We start from the raw sequence: 21,038 nt of genomic DNA, 5'->3' as shown, positions 1-21,038 counted from the left end.
ATGTGCTATTTCAAAGTAAGGAATAGCATGCACAGAGTCCAAGGGTTCCCCTTAGAGGTAAAATAGTGGTAAAAATAGATAATACTAATGCTCTATTTTGTGGTAGTGTGGTCGAGCAGTAGGCTTATCCAAGGAGTAGTGTTAAGCATTTGTTGTACATACACATAGACAATAAATGAGGTACACACACTCAGAGACAAATCCAGCCAATAGGTTTTTATATAGAGAAATATCTTTTCTTAGTTTATTTTAAGAACCACAGGTTCAAATTCTACATGTAATAGCTCATTCGAAAGGTATTGCAGGTAAGTACTTTAGGAACTTCAAATCATCAAAATTGCATGTATACTTTTCAAGTTATTCACAAATAGCTGTTTTAAAAGTGGACACTTAGTGCAATTTTCACAGTTCCTAGGGGAGGTAAGTATTTGTTAGTTTTACCAGGTAAGTAAGACACTTACAGGGTTCAGTTCTTGGTCCAAGGTAGCCCACCGTTGGGGGTTCAGAGCAACCCCAAAGTCACCACACCAGCAGCTCAGGGCCGGTCAGGTGCAGAGTTCAAAGTGGTGCCCAAAACACCGAGGCTAGAATGGAGAGAAGGGGGTGCCCCGGTTCCGGTCTGCTTGCAGGTAAGTACCCGCGTCTTCGGAGGGCAGACCAGGGGGGTTTTGTAGGGCACCGGGGGGGACACAAGTCCACACAGAAATTTCACCCTCAGCGGCGCGGGGGCGGCCGGGTGCAGTGTAGAAACAAGCGTCGGGTTCGCAATGTTAGTCTATGAGAGATCTCGGGATCTCTTCAGCGCTGCAGGCAGGCAAGGGGGGGGTTCCTCGGGGAAACCTCCACTTGGGCAAGGGAGAGGGACTCCTGGGGGTCGCTTCTCCAGTGAAAGTCCGGTCCTTCAGGTCCTGGGGGCTGCGGGTGCAGGGTCTCTCCCAGGCGTCGGGACTTTAGATTCAAAGAGTCGCGGTCAGGGGAAGCCTCGGGATTCCCTCTGCAGGCGGCGCTGTGGGGGCTCAGGGGGGACAGGTTTTGGTACTCACAGTATCAGAGTAGTCCTGGGGTCCCTCCTGAGGTGTTGGATCGCCACCAGCCGAGTCGGGGTCGCCGGGTGCAGTGTTGCAAGTCTCACGCTTCTTGCGGGGAGCTTGCAGAGTTCTTTAAAGCTGCTGGAAACAAAGTTGCAGCTTTTCTTGGAGCAGGTCCGCTGTCCTCGGGAGTTTCTTGTCTTTTCGAAGCAGGGGCAGTCCTCAGAGGATGTCGAGGTCGCTGGTCCCTTTGGAAGGCGTCGCTGGAGCAGGATCTTTGGAAGGCAGGAGACAGGCCGGTGAGTTTCTGGAGCCAAGGCAGTTGTCGTCTTCTGGTCTTCCGCTGCAGGGGTTTCAGCTAGGCAGTCCTTCTTCTTGTAGTTGCAGGAATCTAATTTTCTAGGGTTCAGGGTAGCCCTTAAATACTAAATTTAAGGGCGTGTTTAGGTCTGGGGGGTTAGTAGCCAATGGCTACTAGCCCTGAGGGTGGGTACACCCTCTTTGTGCCTCCTCCCAAGGGGAGGGGGTCACAATCCTAACCCTATTGGGGGAATCCTCCATCTGCAAGATGGAGGATTTCTAAAAGTTAGAGTCACCTCAGCTCAGGACACCTTAGGGGCTGTCCTGACTGGCCAGTGACTCCTCCTTGTTATTCTCATTATTTTCTCCGGCCTTGCCGCCAAAAGTGGGGCCTGGCCGGAGGGGGCGGGCAACTCCACTAGCTGGAGTGTCCTGCTGGGTTGGCACAAAGGAGGTGAGCCTTTGAGGCTCACCGCCAGGTGTGACAATTCCTGCCTGGGAGAGGTGTTAGCATCTCCACCCAGTGCAGGCTTTGTTACTGGCCTCAGAGTGACAAAGGCACTCTCCCCATGGGGCCAGCAACATGTCTCGGTTTGTGGCAGGCTGCTAGAACTAGTCAGCCTACACAGATAGTCGGTTAAGTTTCAGGGGGCACCTCTAAGGTGCCCTCTGTGGTGTATTTTACAATAAAATGTACACTGGCATCAGTGTGCATTTATTGTGCTGAGAAGTTTGATACCAAACTTCCCAGTTTTCAGTGTAGCCATTATGGTGCTGTGGAGTTCGTGTTTGACAGACTCCCAGACCATATACTCTTATGGCTACCCTGCACTTACAATGTCTAAGGTTTTGTTTAGACACTGTAGGGGTACCATGCTCATGCACTGGTACCCTCACCTATGGTATAGTGCACCCTGCCTTAGGGCTGTAAGGCCTGCTAGAGGGGTGTCTTACCTATACTGCATAGGCAGTGAGAGGCTGGCATGGCACCCTGAGGGGAGTGCCATGTCGACTTACTCGTTTTGTCCTCACTAGCACACACAAGCTGGCAAGCGGTGTGTCTGTGCTGAGTGAGAGGTCTCCAGGGTGGCATAAGACATGCTGCATCCCTTAGAGACCTTCCTTGGCATCAGGGCCCTTGGTACTAGAAGTACCAGTTACAAGGGACTTATCTGGATGCCAGGGTCTGCCAATTGTGGATACAAAAGTACAGGTTAGGGAAAGAACACTGGTGCTGGGGCCTGGTTAGCAGGCCTCAGCACACTTTCAATTGTAAACATAGCATCAGCAAAGGCAAAAAGTCAGGGGGCAACCATGCCAAGGAGGCATTTCCTTACAGATGTCCTCCTGCCATGTCTGCTTTTCGCTTACAGAGAGGTGCCTCAGAAGGGAGTAGGATTCTCCCCCTTTGAACTTCTGTTTGGCCACCCTGTAAGGGGACCACTTGCTCTTGTTAAAGAAGGCTGGGAGAGACCTCTTCATGAGCCTAAACAAGACATAGTGGACTATGTACTTGGCCTTCGCTCAAGGATGGCAGAGTACATGGAAAAGGCAAGTAAAAACATTGAGGCCAGCCAACAACTCCAGAAGTTGTGGTATGACCAAAAGGCTGCACTGGTTGAATTTCAACCAGGGCAGAAAGTCTGGGTTCTGGAGCCTGTGGCTCCCAGGGCACTTTAGGACAAATGGAGTGGCCCTTACCCAGTACTAGAGAGGAAGAGTCAGGTCACCTACCTGGTGGACCTGGGCACAAGCAGGAGCCCCAAGAGGGTGATCCATGTGAACCGCCTTAAGCTCTTCCATGACAGGGCTGATGTAAATCTGTTGATGGTAACAGATGAGGACCAGGAAGCTGAGAGTGAACCTCTCCCTGATCTCCTCTCATCAGACCCTAAAGATGGCTCAGTAGATGGAGTGATCTACTCAGACACCCTCTCTAGCCAACAGCAGTCTGACTGCAGGAAGGTCCTGCAGCAGTTTGCTGAACTCTTTTCCCTAACCCCTGGTCAGACACACCTGTGTACCCATGATGTGGACACAGGAGACAGCATGCCTGTCAAAAACAAAATATTTAGACAGTCTGACCAAGTTAAGGAAAGCATCAAGGTGGAAGTCCACAAGATGCTGGAATTGGGAGTAATTGAGTACTCTGACAGCCCCTGGGCTAGCCCAGTGGTCTTAGTCCCCAAACCTCACACCAAAGAAGGAAAGAGAGAGATGAGGTTTTGTGTGGATTACAGAGGGCTCAATTCTGTCACCAAGACAGATGCTCATCCCATTCCTAGAGCTGATGAGCTAATAGACAAATTAGGGGCTGCCAAATTCTTAAGTACCTTTGACTTAACAGCAGGGTACTGGCAAATCAAAATGGCCCCTGGAGCAAAAGAAGACAGCATTCTCCACACCGGATGGGCATTATCAGTTCACTGTAATGCCCTTTGGTTTAAAGAATGCCCCTGCCACCTTCCAAAGGTTGGTGAATCAAGTCCTTGCTGGGTTGGAATCCTTTAGTGCAGCTTATCTGGATGATATTGCTGTCTTCAGCTCCACCTGGCAGGATCACCTGGTCCACCTGAAGAAGGTTTTGAAGGCCCTGCAATCTGCAGGCCTCTCTATCAAGGCATCCAAATGCCAGATAGGGCAGGGAACTGTGGTTTACTTGGGACACCTTGTAGGTGGAGGCCAAGTTCAGCCACTCCAGCCTAAGATCCAGACTATTCTGGACTGGGCAGCTCCAAAAACCCAGACTCAAGTCAGGGCATTCCTTGGCTTGACTGGGTACTATAGGAGGTTTGTGAAGGGATATGGATCCATTGTGACAGCCCTCACATAACTCACCTCCAAGAAAATGCCCAAGAAAGTAAACTGGACTGTAGAATGCCAACAGGCCTTTGACACCCTGAAGCAAGCTATGTGCACAGCACCAGTTCTAAAAGCTCCAGATTACTCCAAGCAATTCATTGTGCAAACAGATGCCTCTGAACATGGGATGGGGGCAGTTTTGTCCCAAACAAATGATGATGGCCTTGACCAGCCTGTTGCTTTCATTAGCAGGAGGTTACTCCCCAGGGAGCAGCGTTGGAGTGCCATTGAGAGGGAGGCCTTTGCTGTGGTTTGGTCCCTGAAGAAGCTGAGACCATACCTCTTTGGTACTCACTTCCTAGTTCAGACTGACCACAGACCTCTCAGATGGCTGATGCAAATGAAAGGTGAAAATCCAAAACTGTTGAGGTGGTCCATCTCCCTACAGGGAATGGACTTTATAGTGGAACACAGACCTGGGACTGCCCATGCCAATGCAGATGGCCTTTCCAGGTTCTTCCACTTAGAAAATGAAGACTCTCTTGGGAAAGGTTAGTCTCATCCTCTTTCGCTTGGGGGGGGGGGGGGGGGGTATTGTGTAAGGAAATGCCTCCTTGGCATGGTTACCCCCTGACTTTTTGCCTTTGCTGATGCTATGTTTTGAATTGAAAGTGTGCTGAGGCCTGCTAACCAGGCCCCAGCACCAGTGTTCTTTCCCTAACCTGTACTTTTGATTCCACAATTGGCACACCCTGGCATCCAGATAAGTCCCTTGTAACTGGTACCTCTGGTACCAAGGGCCCTGATGCCAGGGAAGGTCTAAGGGCTGCAGCATGTATTATGCCACCCTAAGAGACCCCTCACTCAGCACAGACACACTGCTTACCAGCTTGGGTGTGCTAGTGAGAACAAAATGAGTAAGTCGACATGGCACTCCCCTCAGGGTGCCATGCCAGCCTCTCACTGCCTATGCAGTATAGGTAAGACACCCCTCTAGCAGGCCTTACAGCCCTAAGGCAGGGTGCACTATACCATAGGTGAGGGTACCAGTGCATGAGCACTGTGCCCCTACAGTGTCTAAGCAAAACCTTAGACATTGTAAGTGCAGGGTAGCCATAAGAGTATATGGTCTGGGAGTCTGTTTTACACGAACTCCACAGCACCATAATGGCTACACTGAAAACTGGGAAGTTTGGTATCAAACTTCTCAGCACAATAAATGCACACTGATGCCAGTGTACATTTTATTGTAAAATACACCACAGAGGGCACCTTAGAGGTGCCCCCTGAAACTTAACCGACTATCTGTGTAGGCTGACTGGTTCCAGCAGCCTGCCACACTAGAGACATGTTGCTGGCCCCATGGGGAGAGTGCCTTTGTCACTCTGAGGCCAGTAACAAAGTCTGCACTGGGTGGAGATGCTAACACCTCCCCCAGGCAGGAGCTGTAACACCTGGCGGTGAGCCTCAAAGGCTCACCCCTTTGTCACAGCCCCGCAGGACACTCCAGCTAGTGGAGTTGCCCGCCCCCTCCGGCCCCGGCCCCCACTTTAGGCGGCAAGGCCGGAGAAAATAATGAGAACAACAAGGAGGAGTCACTGGCCAGTCAGGACAGCCCCTAAGGTGTCCTGAGCTGAGGTGACTAACTTTTAGAAATCCTCCATCTTGCAGATGGAGGATTCCCCCAATAGGATTAGGGATGTGACCCCCCTCCCCTTGGGAGGAGGCACAAAGAGGGTGTACCCACCCTCAGGGCTAGTAGCCATTGGCTACTAACCCCCCAGACCTAAACACGCCCTTAAATTTAGTATTTAAGGGCTTCCCTGAACCTAAAAAGTCAGATTCCTGCAACTACAAGAAGAAGGACTGCCGAGCTGACAAACCCCTGCAGAGGAAGAACAGAAGACACCAACTGCCTTGGCCCCAGACTTACCGGCCTGTCTCCTGCCTCCCAAAGAAACCTGCTCCAGCGACACTTTCCAAGGGACCAGCGACCTCTGAATCCTCTGAGGACTGCCCTGCTTCGAAAAAGACAAGAAACTCCAGAGGACAGCGGCACTGCTCCAAAAGAACTGCAACTTTGTTACAAGGAGCAGATTTAAAGTCCCCTGCAATTCCCCGCAAGAAGCGTGAGACTTGCAACCCTGCACCCGGCGACCCCGACTCGACGGGTGGAGAACAACCAACTCAGGGAGGACCCTCCGGCGACTCTACGACTGAGTAACCAAAGTTGTCCCCCCTGAGCCCCCACAGCGACGCCTGCAGAGGGAATCCCCAGGCTCCCCCTGACCGAGACTGTCTGAACTCCATTTCCCGACGGCTGGAAAAGACCCAGCACCCACAGCCCCCAGCCCCTAAAGAAACGGAACTTCTGTGCAGGAGTGACCCCCAGGAGGGCCTCTCCCTTGCCCAGGTGGTGGCTACCCCGAGGAGCCCCCCCCTTGCCTGCATCGCTGAAGAGACCCCTTGGTCTCCCATTGAAACCTGAAGGAAACCCGACGCGTGTTTGCACACTGCACCCGGCCGCCCCCGCGCTGCTGAGGGTGTACTTTCTGTGCTACTTTGTGTCCCCCCCCGGTGCCCTACAAAACCCCCCTGGTCTGCCCTCCGAAGACGCGGGTACTTACCTGCTGGCAGACTGGAACCGGGGCACCCCCTTCTCTCCATTATAGCCTATGTGTTCTGGGCACCTCTTTGACCTTTGCACCTGACCGGCCCTGAGCTGCTGGTGTGATAACTTTGGGGTTGCTCTGAACCCCCAACGGTGGGCTACCTTGGACCAAAAACTGAGAACTGTAAGTGACTTACTTACCTGTGAAAACTAACAATAACTTACCTCCCCCAGGAACTGTGAAAATTGCACTCAGTGTCCACTTTTAAAACAGCTTATTGTGTTTTATGTGAAAAGTGTACATGCTAAAGTAATGATTCAAAGTTCCTAGAGTACTTACCTGCAATACCTTTCAAACAAGATATCACATGTAAAATTTGAACCTGTGGTTCTTAAAATAAACTAAGAAAAGATATTTTTCTATAACAAAACCTATTGGCTGGATTTGTCTCTGAGTGTGTGTACCTCATTTATTGTCTGTGTGTATGTACAACAAATGCTTAACACTACTCCTTGGATAAGCCTACTGCTCGACCACACTACCACAAAATAGAGCATTAGTATTATCTCTTTTTACCACTATTTTACCTCTAAGGGGAACCCTTGGACTCTGTGCATGCTATTCCTTACTTTGAAATAGCACATACAGAGCCAACTTCCTACAATGGTCTTTATAATGTGCCTCATACTTCCTAAAGCCACTTTGGGGAGAGGAAATTGTTTGCACCTACATCAACAGATGTGCTATGGGCTGACTGCTCACCCTCCCAACAAAGTGGCAGGAACGTTCACAATCAGTTACTGGCACAAGCTGTGTTGTGCTCACTTTGTGTGGGTGGGGTCGCAAACCCTGTCCCAACACTGAGTCCCCTATACAGATGCCTGCTACAATTAGGTTTGTTATTCAACATGAAGGACATCAATACCTTAGTTAAATATGGGTTATATTGCAATGCCTCAGACAGGAAGATATTCAGTTTTAGGAGATTTCTTGCCAAGGATAAACATAAATCGAGCTGCCCCACAAAGTCCTGTTCTTAATATAAGTTTTACATCTTCACTAGGAGGAGTGTGCATTTTGATTATTAGAAATCTAATCCTGAATATTCTCCCCCACAGGGAGAACGACAAGGGCAGGTTAATGTCATTATATATATAAAAATAACACCAATCACAAAGCTCTAGATTTGTCTTCAGAACCCTGCCTGGGCAGTTGATTGATATATGCGAGAAACCAATTAGTTGTGGACATGACTCTTTAGAAATGGTTAGCTTGACGCCTAGAACACTATTAGCCAAGTGTTATAAGCCTATGCAAAAAACACTCTTGCTTCACTGGTTATATGTTTGGACTGTGGACAAGTAATAGTTACTTGAGATAACCATAACTAACTGCTTAACTACTACGCTTTTATGTGTGTAAAATCTGAACCCAACTATAACGTCCCTGTAACATCTTTTTTCAGTGAATTTCAATGCATTTTCCTAACTGTAATGTCCCTGTAACCTTTGTTTTTTTCTTTTCTGTAAATTGCTTTTTTTTTTTTAACTGTTAATATTTAATAACTTTAATTGAATCACCGCCATGCATGGCCAAAGGCTGTGCAAGGTGGGGGTTAGCCACAGGGCCTGCTCTATGGGCAGGCCCTGCATCCAGCCTTATCACCCAACCAGTGCTATCCGTGGTCTTAAGCCATGAGCGGCGGTGGTTGGCCGCCATCCACGAACATCCAACCCATTGCCAGGCACAACCTTCAGGATGATTTTGGCCTAGCTGCCATTTTTAAAAAAGGGGGTGGTGGATGCACTGCCCCCCTCCCCTAGCAGTTTTTTGCCCTGGGGACCCTACTTCCCTTGTGCCCGCCCACTTGTACTAGGGTGCCCTGGCCCCACCCAGGGCACCCCAGTGTACTTTCATTGGGACCCCAGTCCCAGCTGGCTCCCCGCCTCCTACGCAAGCCAGCATTGCTTCCGCATGCAGGGAGCTGCTAAATATTCAGCTCCCTGCGTGCTGCAGCAATCTTTCACCTGTATCCCTGCCCGCTTGACAACAGGCAGGGAAAAGGATGAAAACTCTGCTCCTAGGAAGCTGGAGCAGTTTTACAGCTCCTACTTGCTGGGGGCAGAGTTAGTGTTGGTTCTCATTTGATAGGAGCAAATGCAAACTATCTCCAGAGTTTAGGCACCTCGGGAGTTAGCAGGAGCCAGGTCTGGGGGATGATGGTTTCCAGGTCCATTATTGCCTCCAAGAAGGGGGTGGGGGCACGCAGCCCCCTTCCTTCAATTAGCACGGGCTGACCTTGGGGAAGTGGAGGTCTCTGAGGCTGTATATGGCCCAGGAGGGGGTTCCATGCAGACCACTCCCAGTTTAAATTATGTTTCTGACCCAGAGATGTAGTGGTCCCTGGGGCTAGGGGTCCGCACCCCCACCCCCCCTACGTAGTTATCAGATTTAGCCTGGGAAGGTGGTGCTTCCCAGGGTACGCTAAAGCCCCAGGAGAGGGTGGGTTGGATTGGGGGGTTCACAACCCCCCTCCATTTTTTTTTTTTTAAGTAAAGCCTTGGGAGGTGATGGTGCCCGGGTCTAATAAAAGCCCAAGGGAGGAGGTCTGAATGCCACCCCCCCCCCCCTTTCAATAATTCATTAAAGCCCCAGGGAGTTGGTGGTCCCCGGGGCTCAAAACAGCCCTAGGATGGGGGCCAGAGTGTCCCCATCTGCTTTTTACATGAACACGTAAATTGTTAAGAAGTGCGGGAGACCACAAGTTTTTTTTTTTTACCCCCCTTTTACATTTTTGCCAAATTCGTGAATCGGCTTAGATTTTAGGCAAAAGTGAAAAAAAAATATGCTTATTTGCCCTGGTTTGGTTCTGGGGGAACCCTAGCAGCAAGGGTGTGGGGGGTGTCAAGGTATTCCTACCCTCCCCCCCCCCCCTTTTTTTTTCTCTTTTTGTTCGGGACTTGAGGCGGAGTCAGAGGCCCAAAATGGCTGTCAACACTTCCTGGTTGAAGCGTTGGCAGCCAATTAAGTCTCTGCACGAGATTGGGAGGATTTGCGCCTCTAGACATACAAATTTGCTTTTCTTTTAAGGTCTTCAAACCTATTGACTGGATTTACACCAAATTACAAACAGGGCTCTTTCTGGACAAAGCACTACCTTTCTGCCAAATTTGGTGTAATTCCATCCAGCGGTTCTGTCTGTAGTCCTGTTCAAAATCCCACTGGGAAATTGCATGGGGAGGAAAAAAAACAAATAAATAAAAATAAAAAAAATAATAATTAAAAAAAAAAAAAAAAAAAAAAAACACACGTTGGGTCCTCTCCCTCCCCTTTTTCTTGCCCCCCTCTTGATGGATCACTCCAAAACTTTCAAGACCGCAGCTGAAAAGAGAGGCAAACTAGCTTTGAAAATTTCATCAGGATTAATAAAACAGCACCAGTTATTGGCAAAACAAAAAACACTTTTCTTATCAAAACTAGGTCCAAACTATAACAACCTACTGGCAACAGCCTGCCAGTAAGTAATTAAGTAACATTTTAAACTGGAAAAAAAAGAAGAAGAAACTGAAATTCACCAATAATAAATGTATTGAACGTTAATATAATTTGTGACCCCGCTATGCAGTTTTCTCACTAACAGTTTCATTGTAAATGCTGCAGCGATATTATCAAAGATGTCACTGAAGAGGTCATGAGTGATGTAATATGTGGGGTAGTTAGTGCAATCCGAGTTGTAGTAACCTTCGGGCATATAAATATAAAAGCTCTCTTGCAGCTTTCCTTGGTTTCTCTATAGATTTTGCCTTTAGGTTTTTGCAGACTTTCAAGGGCATCGTAAGAGGTAAAGAAGCATTCGCAAGGCCAACAGGACTTGCATACGTAAGAGCATCGGCAATGTCTTTTAGCCATGTTGCATAGCAGTGTGGCTACTGTTTAGTGTGGACAAAAGGTAGTGGAGTGTCGTACAGTAGAGTGGCGTAGCATAGAGTAGTACAGTTGTGGGTGTAGATAACAAACGAGGAACCAAACTTAAAATCAATGCAATGGTAGAAGGCAAAAAGGGGATAAATAGCTGAAAGGCAACAAAAATAGGTGCGCATCTGCAAGCATCATGAAGGTGTAAATTTGTTGTTAGTGTGGCATTTATACATGATAACGGCTTGATCCACCTAACAATGTAATTTTATTTTAGCTGTATGAGAGAGAAACGATATCTGAAAATGTGATTAAAACCAGAACGAATGGAGAAAGCAGCATGAGAACTGGAAAGAGAGGAAGTGTCCTGAGCATAGGTGTATGTGATAAGCAATATAAAATTATTTTTGAAATGTATATAAAAAGTCCAACAGTGAAAGAAATAGTATCTGAATCACAGTACGAGCAGCTGACATCAATCTGTGCTTGGTCCATGTGTCACACAAAAAAAAAAGGAAGGGAAGCCTGGCATGCACTGACCAATTAAGAGGTTGCAGAGGAGAGTGACAATGAAGCCAACGAATGGTAAGCAATGGGCGGGATCTAAGCTTGTAATAGTAAACAACACCCTTCCTCATGGACCGTGCATGCGCTGCCAGCAGGTGAGACCAAAAAAGTGCTATAGAAATTCCACAATACAATTTCCCTAGGTGCACTGCAAAAGATTTGAACCACCTCGCTATTACAGGTCTCTGTGTGCAAAGAGTTCTTAGCTAAAGGCAGAAGTCATAACACATGACGTGGGGCCACTTTACCGCCTTCTGGAAGTTATTGACACACCAGGGACAGACTGGTCTTTCATTGGCACAATCGCTGCTCTACACTGGTGCGTGCAATAAGCTAATACTTAACAATCTATTTGAATTTTCCAATAAAGACGTGTTGCATGCAAGAATGTCTTTAACTAATGCTCGTCTTAGTATCTGGCCGTCTGCGCATTTCGACTACTAGGTTTGTTAAAAAGAATTTAAAATAAAAAAAGTATGATGTCATATTCAAGTCATATTTAAAGGTGAGCAAGGTCAACCTGTGATGTCATCCATCTCAAACTACAGGACATCACTTCCGCTGCCAAGTATTCTGGCGACGATGATACCAGGCGACAACTGGAAATCTTCTACAGCAGCGCCCCGGCACTTGCCATATACACAAGTGCACGTTTTGGTTTTAAGATTGAGAAATCTTCACGAAAATAAACCTGAAAATGTTGTAAATGAGACTTCACGAGCCAACTCGTTAAGTGCTGTGACATCCGATGAAGGCCCATGTGTGGTTCTGAAAGTTTAGTACAATTGGGTTGCTTACATTGCAACAAAGTGTTTCTCGGATTGAGAGTTCGGCAACATTTTTTGGCTATCAAATTCATATTTAATTTGATCCAGCTTTTAGATCCTCTCATGGGATTCCTCACCTCGCTGCATCTAAAACATTTGGGTAGGGAACCTTGGATTTTATAATATAGCTTTCTGCTGCACATTCAGCTCTCGTGTACACAAAGCTGTATCGTGTACACTGAAGGGCAGGAGATGCGGAGGGTGATTGCACACTGTGAACGTTGTCATTGATAATGACACGTCTACCGGGAATTTATTTTTTTCGAGGTGCGAAAGATCGTTTAGTGTAATTCTGTGGATTTTCTGTAGAACATGTATAGATTAAATGCATAGTCTTTAAAACGTCTGCATTCGATTTTAGTAGGGCACACAATTCGGAGCCACGTACAAGTCAAAACGTTGCTTTGTAACAGGAAGCTAGCTGGGCAGGAATTTAAGCGGAATCTTGCACGGTTTACTGAAAGGCTGCCCTCGAGCATCTGAGATCAGCCGACATCCTCCCTCCCAGCTCTGTTATCGATGGCCTTTCTTAACTGGTATCAGCACATCTTAAACAAGCATCGAATTCCTTCCTCTGGGCCACTTCTAAACATGGTAATCCTGTCCAGTGCCCAATTAAAGAGCCAGTTTGAAAGCAGCCATTATCAATGTATATACATTTGCAGTGGAATGACGCAAAGCGGTGGTGCGTCCTTCCAGAGTGTGATGAGGGGCCCCGGGGACTCCCATATCTCACAGATATTTATTGGCCGTGGGCTGAACGCCCCCCGCCCCCCGGAAGGGTTGGGGTCCCCTGGAGGCTTCTGCAGCGGCTTGCCCCTGGACATTCCCGAAAAGCGAGGTGACGAACTGCCCCAGTATGAAAAATTGAGTTAGTGGGTTCCTAAATTGTCAATAAAGTGGGACCAGTAGACTATACAAAAGCATAGGGTCAAGCATCTCCCCTCTCCCTTTTGGCATCTTAGGAGCTGCCGGGACCTAAATTATCCCCCTAAATATTTACCCCAATTCCTTTTGACGTCAGTGTGATCTCTTCCCACGAGCCAGCGAAAGAGGTCAGTGAGTTAAGTGTTTCATGCTGGCACATGTGCGGCTTCCTTCTCACAAATCTCAATCCAGGCAGGCACATTTAGATAGCACCCCAGGGCAAAACTGTGAATTGCCAGAACTGCCGTCACAAGCACTCTTTTTTTTTTTTTTAAGTACACTTCTGTTTTAAAGATTTACCGCCAGAAGCTCAGATTTCCAAAGCCCTCCAAAAAGCTCACCAGGTAGAAACATAAAGGGACATTTTTTTATAGAAGATACGGCCAATGGCGTGGTGTGCACTGGCTTTGTTCATTCAGCATTGTACGAGGCTGAATTTAGCTCGACCAATCACATTGTGAGCAACCTGTGACTGTCGCATGACTGCTTACGACACTGAGCTGTAGAGCAGGCAATCACATGCGCTTCAAGTCCTCTAAACAGGATTCCTGGATAACAATCGAGGGAAAGAAGGGGCTGCAGAGGGCCCTCGAGGGCTGAAAACAACATAATTAGCAGTTGTAGGCACTCTGCTTATTATGGCAGACACCGGTTAGACCGAGCTGTTCATATCTGTCCCACACCTTAAAGTTAGTCATCTGCCTGTAAGAAACCTAGAGTGCCTGTCATGACATGACTAACTGCAAACCGTCTCAAAGCAGACAAAACGAGTTACTTTCATTTGGCAGTACGTCTTCAGTCCTCATGTTGGTGGGCAAAAAAAACTGGGTCAGCCCCTGGTTCCCATCGAGTGTGCAATGAACCCGAGACTACAAAGCCATTTTGGTATTAAAAAAAAAAAAAAAAAAAAAAAATAATCACACTGAAAAATAGTCTTCCACATGCTTTCTTAGGTTCCATACCTTAAAAAAACAAGCACTGGTAATGACAATAAGTCGGGCTTTAAAGGATTGTTGTATGGTAATGATAAGCATTACAAGTAAATAGTATGGAAATTAACATATATTTGCGTAAGAACTGTAGAATAATTTAGCTGTAGCTTAAAAAGGTGAGCAGACAGCTTCGCTGTCAAGCCAGACCTAAAAGTCCCTGTAGTTTTATGAAAATGCCCTCTTCCCATCTTTGCTGATTACAGAAAACAACAAACTCAATATATATCTAAAACACTTTACAGCATCTCAATGTCATGCAGGTGCCCCTGAAAGTTCAAGCTCAGCCAGTTGGTTAAATAATTAAAAAAAAAAAAAAAAAAAATTATATATATATATATATATATATATATATATATAAATATAAAAATCAATCACAGCTGCCTGGAGGACAAGAACTTTGTGGAAGCACAAAACATTTGCGCGATCAAAATGTTTTTTCTGGCCCCCAAAATGATGTTCACGTAATTGTGTGGCGACAGTTGCACTGTCCAGGCAGACCATTGGGGAAAAAAAAAAAAAAAAAGAAAACTTATTTTTTAACTTCCCAAAGGGCTAAGAAATTGGTGGTCCAGGAACTAGCAATTTCTTGATTAGACCCCTGTATTTAACTCCCTACACATCTAAATCACAAGATTAAAATCCATTTAAAATGCCACTGCTCACTTCATTGGGGCAAAGCAACAACTCACATATCCGATCACCTAAAGTCCTTACATATGCTTCTAATTAAATTACGATTTTTTTTTAATTTTTTTTTTTTAAAGATTGTGTAAGGTCAAAAACTCATCATTGGTCTGCCCATGAACATTACTCAAAAAGTAATTTCAAGATAAACATTCCGAGAAGATCAATGAGATCTCAGTCGGCCAACCTATTACTAGGCGCACTTTTCTCTGAAGCACACTGTGGGGGGACAAGTCTGTGTCGCAAAAGAATTGGAATTTTTTGCATCAATTTGAACTTCTATCCATCTATGAATCTGTAAAGCAGGTGGCTACCCCATTTGGGGGTTTCCAGTGCTGCTATAAGGAAGTGGAAGACAGATATTTTAAAATAACCATCAGCAACCTACGGAAATCCGACAAAAAGGAACAGACAGGAAGTTCAGGAGGAAGAGAATGCCATAGGGTTGGACCAATAAACGCAAATGCAGCATAATAGCCGGGTGTTGACTCCTACAGTAAACAGTTTCGTTAAGGGGGGGGGGGGGGGGGTGTAGAAATATCTCAGAGCATTTAAGTAAGTGGGGCTGCATCTATTCAACGTCTTATGCATGTAGCACATGGTTTTAAATTGAACACGCTTATCTATTGGTAACCAGTTAACTTGGATCTTTTCACAAACTTTTAAAGTTTCCAGAAACACATATTTATTCCTTAAGGGTTAACGAGACACCTAGATAGGTGTGTTATTACCATTTCAGCACCAGGAAGGCCTAGTTCATGCTCCAGAATTCAAGGTCTTTGCTCAAACAAACCTTTTCCCACCTATCTGCACTGTCGAGGAGGTATCCTATAGAATGGAAATAAAAAGACTTCTGGGGAAGCCATGATGGAACAAGGAAAGACTTTCAGGCCTGCACCCAGGCTCACAGACACTCATCCTGTATGCTTCCAAGCACAGTGCCCTGGTGTGGATGGAGCATAGCTGTATGTTTCACAAACAAGAAATTAAAATAAAAAGACAAATACCTGGTTGCCCAGGACCAGGGGCAAGCAAAGGGTGGCTTTCAGCTCCATATCCTGGGAACACTGCTGTGGCATTTCTAGATTAAAATAAAATAGACATTAGAAAGGGAAACAATATCAAAAGAGTGAGCATATGTTGAATTAACAAGCACAGGGCCTATGTAGTGTGGGATACAGGAAACTAAGCTAATTAAATTCTGAAAACAGACAAAAGTCATGAAACCTCTTCACTCATACCAGGAGCTCTTGCTACACCTACTCTGGTAGTAACTTGAAGTATCTTGCAAATCCAGACACGATTTTTGCGGAAATCATCATACGAGTTACAATCACTAACAAGTACTGGCAAAACCAATAGGTCTCGCCTTTGGGACCTTTTGGCTTTGTCAGTGATTCTAGCATCGGAAGAGTAGTAAATATGCACAGCCATGCAGCCCAGCATCGGGGCCAAATAATGTGGGGCGTTATTTTCCTTTTTATTGACCGATCTGAGTTGGACGATTAACTAAAAGAAAGAAAAAAAAAAAAAAACAAAGAAAAGTATTTTGAGGTGAGAAACTGGGGGTGGCAAGGGTGGAGGAGAATTAAGCACAGAGGGGAGAAAGCAACAATGGGCGCCCAGATGTGGGGCCGAAGCAACATGGAGAGAATGGGTGGACCAACACAAAGAACATGTATGAGACGGAATGAAAACGGGCGGTGAACCTAAACACAGCCTATGTACCTGAAGCGGATACCTGGGTACTGGCCGCATTCCAGGCATTGCATTGTTGATACTTTTATGTTGTGTTTGCTTGGCTATTGGATTACTTAATGAGTTTCTTCAGAGCCTGCATTTTCTGCTGACAATTGAGGTGAAAATGATGGTATAAAATGTACAATGTGTTGCACAACATTTTCTTGGGAGGGGTCCAGCTCCTCCTGGAGCTATTTAAGCTTGATCATGAGCAATATTTGGTGGCTATTGATGGCCCTTACAATCTTCACCAAACACAACTGCAAGCCACCAAAATTCAACAGCCACCACAGTGCATCGCATACCCCTAAAGGAGCATTTACTTCCACCACTGGCATGGGTACTACGACATGTGGCAGGTGAGGCACTGGCAGTTCATCCTATTCTAGGAACGCCCCTGGAAAAATGTAAGATATGTCAGTGAGCAGGGATCTTGTTCCTTCAGCATATTTTGGCAACTACTGCCCAGACCATTATTCTATTACTAAAGTGAAGTTTGACCAAGTAGTGTTGTAAAACAAGAAAAAAAAAAGTGCAAGCGCTATGGAAGGAGCATCAGGCAGAGATAGCGGGAGGGGAAAGAAATAGTGTCAACATCGCAGCAGGAGCAGCGGACGGGCACTAATTGATTCTAGTTAATCTGTGCTTGGTCCGCAGCAATGATCAAAAATGTTGTTGTGGCTACACTGCCCACTTAAGGAGGCTGAAAAGAAGAGTGAGGTGCAGCCAACAAATCGTAAAGCAATGGTTGGGCTCTAAGCCCTTACTGTATACAATTGTGTCTTACAAGCGAGGCGCACGCGCTAGCACATGCTCTCGCAGGCTCGATCCTTTTTTTTTTTTTAAATATGTTTTTATTTTATTTAACACAAAGAAGAAAAAAGTAAAAGTAATAACATAGTGTGAATATACAAATCAACGTAATGCCATGCGCTTCATGCAGTTTTCCCCTAGATCTTATGGTTACAATAGTTTATCCATATGTGGCAGTGCTCGTGGGAGCCACAGGTTGTTAAAAAGGATGTTGGCGAGCACCCTGTAAGTGGAACGAGGAAGGGGGAAACTAATTTGGGAGAACTATGTTGTATGAGAAGAATAAAACAAGAAAATTATCAATAGGGTGAGGGAGTTTGGGAGGGCCGGGACGGGAGGGGGGCATCGGGGACATCCCGACCACGGTCACACATCGGAGGGGGGAGCAGCCCAGAGGCACTCATTGCCAGTTGAGCGCGCGTCCGGGACCTCCAACCCCCCCACTCAGGGTATATCCATTCCTTTTTTTTGTGCTTAGTGGGTTGTTTAATTTGTGGAGGGGCGTTCTGGGGAAGCAGTAGAAGTTTGGAGTTGACACAGGTGTTGCTGTTTATAGTGTTAGGAGTGTATTTGTTTTTTTTTTTTTTCCTTTTTTTTTTTATATTTTATTTTTTTGATTTATCTATTGGGAAGATCATGGTGGGCGTACATCATCTTTGTTTTCGAGTTTTGTGACCAAGGAGTTCCAAGTATTCAGTCCCTTAATCTGGATCCCCTTGGCCAATAGTGATTGCAGTGTGCGAGCCTCGGCTCTGGCCAAACGCAGCAATTCTGAGCGCCACAAGTCAATCCCAGGGGCTGCTGGGGCTTTCCAATGCATAGCTATTAGGCGTCTGTATATCACCAGCGCCAGGGCTATGCATCTCAGAGGGTGCTTCCGTTTTTTTGGGAGGGGGCCTATGCCTAGCAAGCATAGTTCCGGAGTGAAAGGGAGCTTAATTGCCGTCCATTCCGACAACAGGGTTATGATATCGTCCCAAGTAGTGTGGATCGATGGACAATCCCAAGTCATATGATAGAAATTGGCATCGGAATTTGCACACCTAGGGCAGACCTGTGGTGATTGGGGGGGGGGAACATACGTGTGATGCAGTGGGGTGATAGGTAAGTTTGATGCACATAATTGAACTGGGTATTCGCAGGCTCGATCCTAAACAAACATTAGCAATGCAATGGGTCTCAAGTCTGCTCAATTTAGACCTATTAGCGTTGTAAATTCCTAACTGGACTTTTCTTGCCACTTAAAATTGAAAATGAAAAGTAAAACAGTTGACATGAGCTAACCGATTCAAAGCGCCATGGCCACCATGAGCGCGAAGGAGAGACACAAAAAGAAAAAGAAGTTTGCTCACAATCAAATGTAACAGCAAACGTGCAATTATCAATGTAACAGGGGCAGTCTGCAAGACAGTAGCAAGACCGCCCCAAGGAGGGACAAAAGTAAAGCATTTACCAATGATAAAGGGTTTTTGAAAGGCAAGCCCAGGAACGAGTGAAAGTGAGGGGTGTGCGGTGGGCGTGGTTAAAACCCCACAATATTTAGAACAGGTTAAAGCGCTTGTGCACTCGACCTAAAAACTGGCCAGCTGGCTAACACACAGAATCTCCCAATTTTGGATCTTTAGGACAGCATTTCTGGGGGGGGGGGGGGAAATATGAAGGTGAGCACACTCAAAGTTATGTAGCATGCACAGAAAGAAATCATGCAGTGGCTCCATTTTCTTTTTTAACAGTTTTATACAGTGCTCCTGCAACCCAAGCTTGTCTTAAGGCTGCAAAGTAAATGCTTGAATTGTCTTGGGCAATGTTCAATGTGCTCGCCGAGAACTTCTTTTGCACAGCTTGATGAGAACAATGTAATTAATAGAAACAAAACCTGACAGAAGTAACCTATGAGAGACCTCTACATCGCCAATCCCCAAATTTGTTCATCTTTGGGACAGCCATCGCCAACCCCCCCAGTCCATATTTTCTTGCATTTTTCCAACTGGTGCCATGCTTTTAGTACCCTCACAATGCAATACAAAGCCCTGACTAATGAGGCTACCTATAAGTGCAGATCCGGTCTAAAGATCAGATTTTAAATAATCTACCTTTTTGGCTCCACTACTCTTAGCGAAGACGACAAGGGCAGACAAGGAAGTAAGAGCAATGTTGTAGCATCGTCCTTACAGATCAAATCCTGGAAGAGATTCCAAAGATGCTTGCCCAGAATGTGAGAAGTACTTTGGAGGAGAAGCGGAAACAAAGCTCTGCAGTTAGGAGCCAAAGACAGATATATTTCTAACAAATGTCCTCACCTCCCCCTGATCACAACAACTAAAGATAAAATGCTGGAATTAGGAAGGACGTTGAACTGGTTGGGAGGGGGTCCTGACTGCCAAAACCCCATTACAGCACGGAACTTTAAACAAACACATTGTGGAACTACCAAGATTTTGCCTAGAGGACGGATTGGGATAGCAAGGGTGGGTGGGTGACTTGAGACCGGGACCACATCCGCTGCTTCACATACCTAGCAGAGGAGCATGACATGTCAAAGTCACAATTCTACAAATACCTACAGGTCCGCCATGCCATATAGGCTCACACCAAAGACCTCACAGCCCTTCCTAAACACAATCCACTGGAATCCAGAGTTGCTATGGAACATTTAGAGACCATGGGCATCTCAAGATTTATCAAACATTGGTTAATAACACCCTGGCCCCCTTCTGCACCTCAGGGAGCAACAGACAGAACATAGGGAATCCGATGACACGGACTGTAAGCACGGCCACTGGAGTTATGCAATTGTGTGGTTGCTGCGTTTTTCGTAAATATGGATTTGCCACACAATCATCTGCTGCATACTCTGCAGATTTTAGCAGAAAAATACGTTTCTAGCTCAAACTGTTCAAAAGTTACTAAAGCTGCAATAACACGTGTGGCTGCACAGAGGAAAGGCCTTTGCAAAGGTTGACTGGTCACCTTTCTGGTGGTTATTGCTATATTTAGGTGTTAAACTGGTAACGAGGTGCAACTTATACCCAGACAGTATTAAGGGTAAAAATGAGGAAACAATCAGATAATACTATCAGAGTGTGGTGCATCGTAGCACCTAATTTGCTTTGTCTTGCCGCATAAATTAGTCAACTTTGCCGCATAATTTGGCCGTCCCGTGCTGCATAACTCCCTAAGCGATTTCATTAATATAAATAACTGTTTTGCCTGGTCAGATTTGGCGGTTATCAGGTGCTGCTTGATGTATATTGCTCAACTGCTATACAATATGAAAAAGAAAAAAAAACGGACCAGGTCATAGCTATCAGTGCAGTGAATACAAGAGCATCAGGGTCCAGGGAAGTTTGGGGTCCATACACCCAATTACCGCGGTCTTTCCCTAGTAAACAGGAGTCAGAGGTGTTTTTAAGGGAAGGGGGCATGTGAAAGGGACAATGGAGTCTTCCTTGCATCAGGATCCAATGCACCTTTAACACCACTGACTAAAGGATCTTCTGCAATCATGTATCTCGTTTCTAAAGTCAGCCGCAGGCCCCCATCTCTTCTGGAGTAAATGCATCCCTTTTGAGGAGAAACCAGACAACTATACCAGTTACTTGATCACGTCTAAACCAGAAATTGGCATTTGACAGTAAAAAACAAGGTGCAGGCTAAGAGCGTGCGCAGTATGAAAAATAATTGTGTGTGTATGAATTGACAGGTAGCACGAAGCCTGAAGTCAGGCTGAGAGACTCTTCAGAAAGATATTCAATCGCATTAGGGAGCTCACTGAGCACCCAAACCCAGATTGTAAGCGTGCATCTGTGCCCGATTCCTGCCCAGGCTCCT

At 46.2% G+C, this 21,038-nt stretch overlaps 1 protein-coding gene across 1 annotated transcript in view; it reads right to left on the bottom strand.

The window, feature by feature from the left end:
* LOC138258979 (protein SSUH2 homolog) overlaps window positions 1–21,038 on the bottom strand; it is a 257,887-nt gene that overhangs the window by 196,287 nt on the left and 40,562 nt on the right. Inside the window, exon 2 of the mRNA XM_069206339.1 lies at window positions 15,662–15,735. Within this exon, the coding sequence (XP_069062440.1) occupies window positions 15,662–15,735 (74 nt within the window). The remainder of the gene's footprint in view (window positions 1–15,661; window positions 15,736–21,038) is intronic.

Source organism: Pleurodeles waltl, chromosome 9, assembly GCF_031143425.1.
Source record: "Pleurodeles waltl isolate 20211129_DDA chromosome 9, aPleWal1.hap1.20221129, whole genome shotgun sequence".
In the NCBI taxonomy this organism is placed as follows: Eukaryota; Metazoa; Chordata; class Amphibia; order Caudata; family Salamandridae; genus Pleurodeles; species Pleurodeles waltl.
Note: the sequence above shows the minus strand (reverse complement) of the source record. Positions and strands in the feature narration are given on the sequence as shown.